Below are 13,531 nucleotides of genomic sequence, written 5' to 3'. Positions count from 1 at the left end.
TTATTTATCTACGCGCGCCTTTATGACGAGCGGCGGGAGAACGTCATTCCCGCTTCGCCCCGCCTTTGCGAGATCCTGAGTGGCTCACCATTCTGGCCCTTCCCATTCCTCGAGGCATTCGATTCGCCGGTCCTCCGGGCTGCCGGCCCTTTGCTCCGATTGGTGGATGTACCGCTGCCCCTCGAGAGCGGCTCTCTGATTGGCCAATACGCACCCGCCTGCCTCCTCTCGGCGCTCTCTCGCTCTGTCTCCGCGGCTGAAGGTGAGAGTCTCCTCCAGGCGCCGGCCTTTGCCTCCTCTTCCTCCGCCTCCTCCTTCCCCGCAATGGCTCCCGGAGGAAAATCCGTCTTTGCCGCCGTCCCGCAAGCCCTGCCGGTGGCCGTCTTCCAGCTCACGGCGGATTTCCGCGCCGACGCCGATCCTCGCAAGGTCAACCTGGGCGTGGGAGGTGAGAGAGAGAGACCGGGGGGACATCTGGGTCTAGAACCTCGAAGGCGAGGAATTTAATTTGATCCGATCCCAGTAGGATCGGAGTGGATTTGCCATGCCCCAGGTTAGCCTTCCAATTGTTTTGGACTGCAGCGCCCTTAATCGCTGACCATTGTCTGGTGCTGATGGGAGTTGGAGTCCAAAGTGGAGGGGAATGGGATTTCCCTTCCTGCTGCAGATCAGCTTTCTCTAAAGTCCCTCTGATGTATCTGGTTGATGGGACTTGAAGTAGTGATTCTCAAAATCTAGCCTTCCAGGTATTTGGGGCATTAACTCCCAGAAGCCTCACAGCTTTTTTGACATTTTGGGAGCAGGAGTCTAAAGCCAGAGTTTGGGAAACATTGGCATATATGCGCAAGTGGGTCAAAAAGTTTTGCCTCCTTTGTCCTAAAAATGTTATGAATGAACATATGACAGCAGAAGTTGCTACAGATTATTACCTGAACTATTCTCTACACTAGGCATGGGCAAACTAAGGCCTGGGGGCGAGATGTGGCCCCCTGGCCACTTACCTCAGGCCCTCCTCATTTTCCCTGTCTTCTCAGCATAAGGACATGGTAGCCCACTGCAGCCTTATTCAGAAAGGACAGAGGAGGAAGGCATGCAGCAGCTGAGAGCCCTTTGGAGTGCTCTCAGCCACAGAAGATCTTGCCCTCCTCCTGGCATAAGGATGGTATGGAGCGGCTACTTCCTTATTCTGAGAGGATGGACTGGAGAAGGCACAGAGTGGCTGAGAGCCCTCATGTGTGTTTGTCTCGCCCTCCTCCCAGCATAATGCTGAGAGGACAACCTGAAGATCGGGGTAGGAGGATTGGGGCAGTTGCCACATGTCTCATTTTCCGCCCAGCATAAGGATGGGGTGAGTTACCTGACGATGACCCAGGCCCTCCTGTCCCCACGCTTTCACATGCCCTCTCCCTTCCGGCCCAGCCGGGTCAAGAATGTGGCCCCAAGGCAAAAATGTTTGCCCATGCCTGCTCTACCCAAAGCTACCGTTCAATATAGTCATCATCAACTTGTACACATTTGCGCCATCATTTAACCCAGGCATCAAAACCATTTTGGAAAAAATCAGGGTTTTGCTTTGTGACCCATGATTTTAAAGCTGTTTTAATGTCAATCAAGGCATTGAATCTGAAACCAGGTTGTCTTTCAGAGGTCCAAAGTCAGAAGGGGCCAAATCAGGGCTGTAGGGTGGACGAGGCACTACTGACCAGGCCATTTTTGCGGCTGCCTGGGTTGTGAAAAATGATGTGTGTGGGCTTTCAGGGCTTTGGGACACACAGAGTGTTATTCTTATTGATTTTCTGCAACATGGTGTCACAATCAACAGCAAAACTTATGAAAACATACCTAAGAAACTTTAGGAGGCAATAAGAAAGAGACCACTGAAAGATGTTTGTTCGATCAAGTAATGCACACCCACACGTCATTTTTCACAACCCAGGCGATTGCAATAATGGGCTGGTCAATAGTGCCTGATCCAACTTACAGCCCTGATTTGGCCCTTTCTGACTTTTTACCTGTTTGGACCTCTAAAAGACAACCCGGTTTCAGATTCAATGACTTTAACAATGTTAAAAAAGCTTCAAAATCATGGGTCACAAAGCAAAAGCCTGAATTTTTTCAAAATGGTTTTGATGCCTGAATTAAATGGTGGCGCAGATGTGTACAAATTAATGGTGACTGTGTTGATCTGTAATTTTGTGTAGAGGATAGTTCAGGCTATAATCTGTAGCAACTTCTACTGTTATATTTTCATTCATAATATTTTTATGACATAAGAGGCAAAACTTTTTGACCTACCCGGGTATATCTAAGAGTTATTGAAGGCTTTCATGGCCGGGATCACAGGGTTGTTGTATGTTTTCCAGGCTGTATGGCCATGTTCTAGAAGTATTATCTCCTGACGTTTCGCCCACATCTATGGCAGGCATCCTCAGAGGTTGTCTGAGGATGCCTGCCATAGATGTGGGAGAAACATCAGGAGAGAATACTTCTAGAACATGGCCATACAGCCTGGAAAACATACAACAACCCTATATCTAAGAGTGTTGTCTCTGTTTTTCTTATTGGATTCCTCAAGTGATTCCTATAGTTCTATACCGGGCATGGGCAAACGTGGGCCCTCCAGGTGTTTTGAACTTCAACTTCAATTCCTAACAGCCCACACACCTGGAGGGCCCAAGTTTGCCCATGCCTGTTCTATACCAAAGAAACTGCACTTGTTGAATTTGTGTCTGTGCAATGTCCATTTGTTCTGCCAACCTAGCAGTTTGAAAACATGCAAGTGTGAGTAGATCAATAGGTACCGCTCTAGCGGGAAGGTAACGGCACTCCATGCAGTCGTGCTGTCCACATGACCTTGGAGGTGTTTATGGACAATGGCAGCTCTTCGGCTTAGAAATGGAGATGAGCACCAATCCCCAGAGTCGGACACGACTAGACTTCATGTCAGAGGAAAACCTTTACCTTTAATGGCCATTTGCTCTTTTAGAAGGATAGAGAAAAAAAGGATAGGATTTCTACTCAAATATATAGCTAAATGAGTCTGTAATAAAGGCACTTTTGTTGGTATTAGTACTGTATGAGTGCACAACAGAATGATTCCTAATACTAGCATAATCCTATTGAGTTGGGAATGTTGAGAGAATTAATTTTGTTTATCTTCCGGCTAAATGTGTTTTTTTGTTTTAAAAATCATATTGATCTTCTGAAGTATTTGGACTAATCATATACTCTTTCAAATACATTACTATATAGCTTCTAACAGCTCTTGAATTTACATTTTTGTGCCTTGTAAATGGTTCAGGGTTAGATAATCTGAATAGTTCTTGAATTGGGCCACAGGGAACTTGACACAAACAGTTGTGGGTTTTTGCTTTTTTTTTGCAATTTTCATCCGCCACTTTGACGTAGGAGCTTAAGGAGGACTGTTCAGCCAAAGCATGAATTGTAATTACAAGTTTCATCAAAGAATGTTAGCAATCTGCTTTGCTTGAATGGAAGACTAGGCTATTCGGACCATTTCAGCAGGGGCAGGATTTAAATATTTATTTATAGGAAAATCTCTAGGAGCTTTCAGTTGGAAGTGGGTTTTTTGGCCATCTGCTTAACTACCCTGTTTCCCCTAAAATAAGACATCCCCAGAAAATAAGACCTAGTGAGGTTTTGCTGAATTGCTAAATATAAGGCCTCCTCCAAAAGTAAGACCTAGCAAAGTTTTTGTTTGGAAGATGCCCAACGAACAGAACACCAGAGTATGCAGGATAAGTAAATGTATCTACCATAGAGTGTTGTCCATGGAAATAATGGTAGTAACAAGCAATTATTGATAGGATTCAGTTTGTCTGGTTATGCTGGTTTGTGATGACAACTACTGTACAGTATATACAGTAGAGTCTCACTTATCCAAGCCTCGCTTATCCAAGCCTCTGGATAATCCAAGCCATTTTTGTAGTCAATGTTTTCAATATATCATGATATTTTGGTGCTAAAGTTGTAAATACAGTAATTACAACATAACATTACTGCGTATTGAACTACTTTTTCTGTCAAATTTGTTGTATAACATGATGTTTTGGTGCTTAATTTGTAAAATCATAACCTAATTTGATGTTTAATAGGCTTTTCCTTAATCCCTCCTTATTATCCAAGATATTCACTTATCCAAGCTTCTGTTGGCCCGTTTAGCTTGGATAAGTGAGACTCTACTGTAATAAATGTTCATTTTTTGTTCAACAATAAATGTGAATTCTTCTTCATGGAAAAATAAGACATCCCCTGAAAATAAGACCTAGAACATCTTTGGGAGCAAAAATTAATATAAGACACTGTCTTATTTTTGGGGAAACACGGTAGTAGGAAGTCTAAAAGCACCCAAATCTTTAAAAGCTGTCAATGGTTTGCTTGAAGATCACTAATGAAGGAGTGTTCATTATCATTCTTTGAGGCCCCTTCTACACTGCCATATAAAATCCAGATTATCTACTTTGAACTGGATTATATGGTGGTGTAGACTCATTTAATCCAGTTCAAAGCATATAATGTGGATTATCTGTTTAGATGGTCTGGATTTTATTTATTTATATCCTGCTTTATCTCTCCATAAAGAGACTCAAAATGGCTTACAATTTAAAACATTACAATACAACTTAAAATATACAAATATACAATAATAAAACAGTTATCATTATATATTATTATATATTATCAATAATATTATAATTAATATATTATCATTATTATATTACATTATTATTATTATATTGTACTACATTACAATATTATTATTTATATTATATGTCCATACAATATATTATTGCCTGTTGTAAACATGTCTGTATCTAGAGCCAACCCATTGTCCCATAAGTTCACTTGGAAGACCCATTCAGAAACTGTTGGAGCTGCTTGCAACGAGGCAGTGTTTCAAGGATGGATGCTTCAAGGTGATTGCTAGAAATGCTGAAGCAGTATTGTCATGGAAGCTGGGTTGTGTACCCTGCCAACAGTGAGAAGACTAGTGGTGACAATTGGAAAGAAGGGAAAATGAGGAGGTGAAAGAGGAAAGAAGAAGCTGAGGCCCCTCCTACACTGCCATATAATCCGGATTATCTGATTTGAACTGGAATTTATGAGTCTACACTGCCATATAATCCAGTTCAAACTAGATAATCTGGATTTTATATGGCAGTGTAGAAGGGGCCTGAGACTGTCCTTGAAGAGGAAAGTGTCTAGTTCTTCAACCTTGACTTGTGGCTGCACTGAATGTCTAAAATAATGGCATGCTTTACCTGCAATGTCCATCCTCCAGTTACTTTGTTCTGATTTCTTGTCTTTTCTGTACTCTCCCAGTTAGCCCCAATGTACCTTCTTCTTGTGACTTGTTTCTGCCTTGTGATTTTGACATTTCATCTCAACTAGCCTTTATGTTTTGGCTTCCCTCAGGTGTGAGGCTGTTATGCTGCATAGCACCTGCTGTTCTTACGAATGTGCTGCCAGGATATCTGGGCTGATATCCAAGTTCCTCTTGGGTCAGCCCACAGGATCTTGCGTTATTATTGCCCATGCCTTGTAGAAACTGGGAAGGACACCCGGCCAAGGACTAAAGGACAGAATGCAGGCTGAGCATAAAGTTTAGTAAACTGCCAGCCTCTAAGGTGCTAACACTTTGCTCCTAAGTTATTTATTCCATGATTGTCTAGCTGCTTCTTGTCCCACTCATTCACTTTCTACAGCGCTTGAAACAGTCCTTAGACTGTTCAGAAGTAGTTTTTCACTTCTGTCTATGCCAGTGTCGACTGGGAACACTTGTTAGTTGTTGCTTGTCTTTCTTGTCTGTCCTTCAGAACAACTCCTCAGATTTTTTTTTACTGTATTACATCTAGGTTGCTGACTTCAGTCGTGTTTCCCATGTTTTTGGTCCAAACCTGTTATTTGCGTATTAGGAATCCATAGCCTTCAAAAATGTTATATGCTGTGACCAAACATACCTGTTTTATAGCCTTTTCTACATCTGTGCAAAAGGGATTATAGGAATTGTACTGCATTGAAGACCTCCTACATCAGAGCAGGCACACACAAATATGTTGCCGAAGGCTAATTGCAACATTCACACTTGTCTCCAATTGACAAGAGTTCTTTCTCCCACCCTGAATCTTCCACATATATATACCTTCCTTGCCTAGTCTCCAACGACCTCAACAATCTCTGAGGATGCTTGCCATAGATGTGAGGGAAATGTCAGGGGATAATGTTTCTGGAACATGGCCATACAGCCAGAAAACTCACAGCAACCCAGTTTAAATAAAAATGGACAGTCGGGGGGGGGGGGGGGAATAACTCCCTTTGCTAAACCCTGTTGATGTTTATACATGTGCAAATGTGTCTTGGCTAATAATTCCTGCCCTTTTGCCCTATAGCCTATCGTACGGACGAGGGGCAGCCATGGGTCTTACCAGTGGTTCGCAAGGTAGAAACAATGATTACCAAGGACACCAGCTTGAACCATGAATACCTTCCCATCTTGGGCTTGCCAGAATTTCGTGCCAATTCCTCTCGAATTGCTCTTGGGGATGATAGTCCAGCCATCAAGGAGAATAGGGTAAGTCTAAAGAAGAAATACAGCCCAATAAGAATTTTTTTGGTGTTTTGATTTTTAGGCCTGTTCCTGAGGTTATTTGGAGTGCAGATTCAGAAGATTTCAGTGGATAGATCACATCACCTCTAGTTTCTCAATTATGATTATCATGATTTTCTATGGGCGAACAGATGGCGACTGCTATATGTCATATGTTCTGTATCTCAAAAACTAAATGGTTAAAGAAAAACTGGTTCCAGTTTTAGAATTGGGTGGTCCAATATACCCAGACACAGGTTTAAATTTGAGGCACCAAAATGTGTATTGGGCCTGTGTTATATTAATTAGTAGAAAGGTACTTGGGTTGGAGGAAATAGATGAGCTTCTCAGTGACATAGCAGTGATTAAGGATATTTTATGTGGGTGTCCGTGCTGTTATGCAGTGGGGATTTCTAGAACTATAATACAAGTGCTAATAGATAAGCATCTTCTTGAGGAAAATGGAAGAGTCATTGGGCTGCTGAAAAAAAGTAGCTTCCAGATAAATCTAGATGGGGACTCTATGGCTTACTAGTTGTGGATTTGGGCTTCTGAGAGATGTACTACAAACATTTGGTGGGTAGGGGTTCCTTTCTCTCAGCCTATTGAGAGAGACACTGAAAATGGCTGGGCATATGATGTGCCTTTGAGGAACTGGGAAAAGTGATGAAGGTTTACTGCAGGAAGAGGCTGATGTTGTGGTATGTCCTGGCAGTCTTGTATCTATTGGCTTTGTTTTGGATGAAATGGAAGAAGTTTAAAATGGCTGACTATCCCACACATTAAAATACTGTAAAAAAGAGAGATCAGATAATATCTAAGGCAGTGATTCTCAGCCTGTGGGTCCCCAGATGTTTTGGCCTTCACCTCCCAGAAATACTATAAACTGGTAAACCGACTGGGATTTCTTGGAGTTGTGGGCCAAAGCACCTGGGGACCCACAGATTGAGAATCACTGATTTAAGGGAAACTGAACTCTTGTTGTCAAACTATCCAGTATGAAAACAGGACCTTCCTTCTAACAAATCTTTCCCTTTGTTCCAGGTTGGAGGTGTACAGTCCTTGGGGGGCACAGGGGCTCTCCGTATTGGAGCAGAGTTCCTGAGACGCTGGTACAATGGAACCAACAACACAGCAACACCTGTATACATCTCTTCCCCTACCTGGGGTGAGTGCTGAGGCCTAGCTCACACCTGGGGCATGGTATGGAGCAGTGAGAGGGATGGCTGGGGTCTCCATCTTATCTCATAGCATTTCAAAATATATTCCATGCTAGGCAGCTTGGCCCTGAGTGGCTAAATGAAAAATGCTTCTCTTCACTTTCCACAGAAAATCATAATTCTGTCTTCACGGATGCTGGCTTCAAAGACATCCGCAGCTATCGCTATTGGGATGCTGCAAAAAGGGGTCTGGACATACAAGGATTTCTGGAGGACTTGGAGGTGGGTCAAAGTGCTCTACAAGTTAGGTTTAAACAAGATGGAAATCTAAATTGGGATTTTAGGCAGTATCTTATATGGGAGCTTCCTGTAAAAGCTACATTTCATAGACAGTAGGAAAAACTTAGTCACTAGTGTGTTGAATTAATATTTATTTTTGCTAGAACTATTATCTCTTGCCAGCATGAACATGCAATTCTATTTATTTCCTGGGATTCAAAGAGCAGTGGACAGAGCTGTGGTGGAAACATATGTATGTGGGGTGTGCTTTTGATGCATATCCCTTTATATGTCATGAGTAAGTCTCCTGGTTAACTTCCAATCGAGATCTGTAGCCAGAGAAGAAATCTGGAGAGTTCCATTTTAACCAGATTACATTATTTTGGATTACAGGTTCACATCAGTGTATTCAAAAAAAGCATTGAATTGAATAATGTGGGTGGTGATTAGTATTTGCGGGGGTTATCTGATTTAATATTTTTAATAAAGTTTCCAAGGACTTTAAATATCTTACTGCCTTGTTTGTACAAGGATGTAACCTGTCTAACTTATCCTAGGTCTCATTCACAGTGTGTCATTGAGGCTGAAACATGAGTGGTTAATGCTGCCTGGTTCAGATTTTATGTTTTTCTCTTACTTTTTGAATCCAGAAAGCTCCAGAATTTTCCATCTTCATCCTTCATGCTTGTGCTCATAATCCAACTGGCACAGATCCCACTCAGGAGCAATGGAAACAAATAGCAGCTGTCATGAAGGTAAGTGTTCACTCTAATGGTTTCCTAAGAACAGCAATCGAACTATTGCTTCATGCTATTGTGAATGTGTGGGTTTGTGTATAAAGTTATACAAAATAGACTCCTATTTATGCAGAAAAGCTCAAAGTTGTGCCCTAACGGAATTCAGGAAATAAAGCTAGCTTCCAGCTTTTAAATACATAGGTTGGTGTTGCTTCTATCCATTAATAAGATGAGCTTCTTTTCTTCATGCCAGTGTGTGGAAAAGTAGGTAGGGTTATGCTTTCAGAGAGAACAGTGAAATTGCGAAATGTGCACTTGGGACTGTTTTATGAGTTGTTGATGGCGCTCTGTAGTTTGTTAAGCAGGTCATATTTTTGATTCAGAAAACTGGTCAAAGTAGCTGCAAAATTATTTGGTTACATGAAGAAATGGCTTGCTTAGGTCAAAACTTCTGATTAGAAGTATTTAAACTGTTTGGCAATGTTTCCTATGTATTACAAATAAAGATAAGACATTGCTGAAGCTACTAATGAATAAACAATGCGTGATTCAGTGATAACTTGGTTTCTTTAGGTCTATAGTCACGTCCTTTGAGGAACTTGGTTCTCCTGGCAGTGGTTAAGAAAATAAAGTGTTAGCTGTTTTCAATTAGCTGTTTTCCATGATACAGTAAAGACCAGAACTCCTGCTGTCTTTTCTTTTCATGCAGCGCCGGTTCCTGTTCCCATTTTTTGACTCTGCCTACCAAGGCTTTGCCTCAGGTTCCCTGGACAGAGATGCATGGGCTGTCCGCTACTTTGTTTCAGAAGGCTTTGAACTCTTCTGTGCACAGTCCTTCTCAAAAAATTTTGGCCTGTACAGTAAGTATTTGTTTAATTTGCCTGCTAATTGGCAGATCAATTTTTGCTTTATCACCTGCTATGCCTTCTGCCAACCAAGCAGTTTGAAAACATGCAAATATGAATAGATCAATAGGTACTGCTCCAGTGGGAAGGTAACTGCGCTCCATGCAGTCATGCCGGCCACATGAAATTGGAGGTGTCTACAGACAATGCTGGCTCTTTGGCCTAGAAATGGAGATGAGCACCAACCCCCAGAGTAGGACACGACTAGACTTAATGTCAGGGAAAAACCAACCAACCAATGCCTAAATCCACATCATGTTAATGGTCAACTGCTAGACTAGCAGGATATGAGCTACTCCTCTTCCTCTTCATCATGTAAATCTGCTTCAAAGGGTTTCCCAGGAGCAAAATTTAAATCCAGTGAGTGGGGGATGCTACAAGAGATGAGGGAGAGTGGGGAAATCTTTTCCCATTTCTTCAGATGTAAACAGTTTTGTCAGTGGAGCAGCTCTACTGGATCCTGGACAGTGTTATTTTCAAAAATTCTTATATAGTATAGTTTGTGATATCGTAAGGCTCACTCACTGGGAACTTTTTTATGGCTAAAAGATGGGATATTTATCAATCAGCTTGTTATCAAGGGAAATAAAACATGCTTATCACACCATGGATTCCATGTGTGGAGACTGGGGTTTATGAGGGCATTTTTCTTGGTTTTCCTTTGCTCAGATGAGCGTGTGGGAAACCTGACTGTCGTGGCAAAGGATGGAGAAAACGTGCAGCGGGTTTTATCCCAGATGGAAAAGATTGTCCGCACCACTTGGTCTAACCCCCCTTCCCAGGGGGCACGGATTGTGGCCACGACACTCACTACCCCAGAGCTTTTTGCTGAATGGTAAGGATCAACCAAGCCGAGACTTAACGTGGGTCAGTCCTTGCTTTCTGGAGATTGCTTTTCTTGTCTGTTTGGGTAAGGATGGGCCTGGCCCAATCTCAAGCCTTTTTCTCTCACAGGAAAGGGAATGTGAAGACCATGGCAGACCGTGTCTTGCTGATGCGGGCAGAGCTCAGATCTCGGCTTGAGGCCCTTCACACACCAGGCACTTGGAATCACATAACGGAGCAGATTGGCATGTTTAGCTTTACCGGCCTCAATCGTGAGTACAAGGAGTGGGTTGGGCAGGGCACCAAGGACAGAGAAGAGGAAGGGTGTTACTAAGAACTGAGCAGGTGCTGGCTGTTGCTTGGGCAATTTTTTTTCCCTCTGTACTTCAGCATTTTTAATCTTAATTCAAAATACCCCTTGAACCCTTTAATGCAAGGGGCATTTTGAATTAATATTTAAAATGAAGTTCACTAACTCACCAATGCAGTTCATTAACTTACTCATCATGTCAGTTAGTGAACTGCTGTTAGTTCATGGCGAGTTCCCAGGAAGGAAAGTGGTAGCCATTGGACACAAATATAGCCCCAGTCTCTGGCACATTTAATCATCAGCATCATTCTACCACATTAAATGGTGGTCGTTTTGCCATATTTCTGACCCAGTTTTAAAAATGAATGAGGTGGATAGATGGATGCCCTCAAGACAGCCTTGAAATCATATATGACTCACAAACCCCACTTTACCCATGATTAAACAAATAAACCATGGATTGTTTTGTCGAAGGCTTTCATGACCAGAATCACTGGGTTGCTGTACGTTTTCTGGGCTGTATGGCCATGTTCCAGAAGCATTCTCTCCTGATGTTTTGCCCACATCTATGGCAGGAATCCTCAGATATGTGAGGTCTGTTGGAAACTAGGAATGTGGGTTTATATATCTCTGGAATGACTAGGGTGAAAGAAAGAACTCTTGTCTGTTTGAAGCAAGTGTGAATGTTGCAATCAATCACCTTGATTAGCATTTAATGGCCTTGCAGCTTCAAAGCCTGGCTGCTTCCTGCCTGAGGGAATCCTTTGTTGGGAGGAGTTAGCTGGCCCTGACTGTTTCATGTCTAGAATTCCCCTGTTTTCAGAGTGTTGTTCTTTATTTACTGTCCTGATCTCACATTTGCCTCAAACAGACAAAAGTTGTTTCTCCCACTCTGGACTTTCCACAGATACATAAACTCCACTTTCCTAGTTTCTAACAGACCTCAACCTCTGAGGATCCCTGCCATAGATGTGGGTGAAACATCAGGATAGAATGCTTCTGGAACATGGCCATACAGGTCGGAAAACTCACAGCAACCCAAACCAGGGATTGAATATCTGTGGTTGTTTAGCCACTCACACTTGCAGTGGGAACAAGTGGGTAGGGTGGCACATATTAAGGCAAGGCAGTCAAGAGTTCTAAAAAATTCTGGTTTCTTACATTGGAAGACAAGCACTGTGAAATCAGTCGGGTATAGGTTTGCATGTCTTTTCAGAACCTTCCTTAGCTTGCCTGATGCTGCTCAAAGCATTAAAGTCTGTTCTTGCCTTGACCTTGTCTGCAACATGCAAATCTGGGCAAATATTGCTCTAGTCAAGAGTTCTGATACTTATTGTTCCTCTTTTTCCAGCTAAGCAAGTCCTTTTCCTGATCAAAGAAAAACACATCTACCTGATGGCTAGTGGCCGCATCAACATGTGTGGTTTGACAGCAAAGAATCTGGACTACGTCGCTGCTTCCATCCATGAAGCTGTCACTAAGATCCAGTAAATCTGAAGCCAGACGTTGCATGCAGTTGTGTTTTAACTTCCCCCTCATGTTTTAGGTTCTTTTCAAGCCAGTTATTGGGAGGCACAGGAGTTCTGGGGTGCAGAGTGGGCCTGCTTAGTTCTTTCTCTTCCCACCACTTTCCTGTTTAAATGCTCTCTTCTTGAAGGATGCCTCTCCTCCCTTAGATGAAGTGGGCTGGAGGGGAAATGATTAAGCAGCCCTCCATAGTTTCCCATGCTTTCTTAACCTAGAATACTCCTTAAGACTGTTTTAGAGAGGGAAAGCCTTAAAACAGTAGGAGAAATTACACACAACTGTATGTAATATTTAGCTTGGTCCTTAGCAACACGAACAACTGACTCCTTCCATCTTGTAACACGTAATCTCACTGGATGAATTTACCTCCCTCATCTCTGACTGGTGGGACTGGGAACAGCAATTGCATCACCAAAGTGTTTCCCTGCCTTTTGATGTCCCGTAGTTTTGTGTGTGAGCATGTCAGCAGGAGAGAGACCAGCTCCCTTCTGCTTGTGAGCAGATCTGTTTGCACACCTAATATTAATAGTGACTAAGTCTAGATCCCAGGACCTTGGCCTCTTCCACCTGCCTTGTCTGTATCTCCATTTGCACTTTATGTTAACCAACCCTCTCTGGCCTATGGCTGCTGCAGCAACGGAACAGCGTGTTGTGGGTTAAATACCATCTATTGGCTGCAGGCTGCATGGGCTACTTCAGGGAGCAAGGCTGGTGCTGCCTCCCGTGGTTTCCAGCCTTGCATAAGCAAAGATTGTAATCTTAAAAAATGTACCTTTTCTCATCGGTGCAACAAAATAAAAAACATTTCTTCATGCCACCATTTTCTCTTAGTCAGCATTGGGGTTTGGTAGGAGGAAATAGTAACAGCTGTTTAGTTTGTAGAAACAACATGGGATTCTGGACTGTTGCTGAGACAACTCATTATTTCAACCTGGAAAGTTGAGATTCAAGCATTGGACTGTTTTTTATTAAGATGCAAAACATTTCCTTGGTTCAAGCTCTGTCTCTCAAATCGTCCGGTCGAGATGTCTTACTCGGAATTTTCTAAGACAGATTTTGCACTTCTAAACCCCTTGTAAATACTAAGTTAAAAATGGAGATTGCAAAAAAACCCAAAACAAACGGGTACCTTACTAATGGCGTGGTGAAGCTAATGCTTCCATAGCAAGGTCTTTGACTTA

The 13,531-nt window shown here is 42.6% G+C and overlaps 1 protein-coding gene across 1 annotated transcript; it reads left to right on the top strand.

Annotated features, from left to right (window-relative positions):
* The first annotated feature begins 213 nt into the window (after positions 1-213).
* Positions 214-13,167, top strand: got1 (glutamic-oxaloacetic transaminase 1). Its single transcript, XM_003218405.4, has 9 exons — positions 214-448; positions 6,411-6,592; positions 7,652-7,775; positions 7,937-8,049; positions 8,697-8,801; positions 9,493-9,643; positions 10,358-10,523; positions 10,643-10,785; positions 12,175-13,167. The coding sequence occupies exons 1-9, from the start codon at positions 325-327 to the stop codon at positions 12,312-12,314; spliced, it is 1,248 nt and encodes a 415-aa protein (XP_003218453.1). The 5' UTR covers positions 214-324; the 3' UTR covers positions 12,315-13,167.
* The last annotated feature ends 364 nt before the right edge of the window (positions 13,168-13,531 follow it).

The sequence above is a fragment of the Anolis carolinensis genome, chromosome 3 (genome assembly GCF_035594765.1).
Source record: "Anolis carolinensis isolate JA03-04 chromosome 3, rAnoCar3.1.pri, whole genome shotgun sequence".
NCBI classification, from domain to species: domain Eukaryota; kingdom Metazoa; phylum Chordata; class Lepidosauria; order Squamata; family Dactyloidae; genus Anolis; species Anolis carolinensis.
Note: the sequence above shows the minus strand (reverse complement) of the source record. Positions and strands in the feature narration are given on the sequence as shown.

Excerpts from the sequence above, each read along its gene's own strand:
- got1 (XM_003218405.4), top strand. The coding sequence starts at position 325 with ATGGCTCCCGGAGGAAAATCCGTCTTTGCCGCCGTCCCGCAAGCCCTG. Across the intron at positions 7,776-7,936 it reads CATCTCTTCCCCTACCTGGG|AAAATCATAATTCTGTCTTC; the intron begins GTGAGTGCTGAG and ends CACTTTCCACAG. Across the intron at positions 8,050-8,696 it reads GATTTCTGGAGGACTTGGAG|AAAGCTCCAGAATTTTCCAT; the intron begins GTGGGTCAAAGT and ends TTTTGAATCCAG.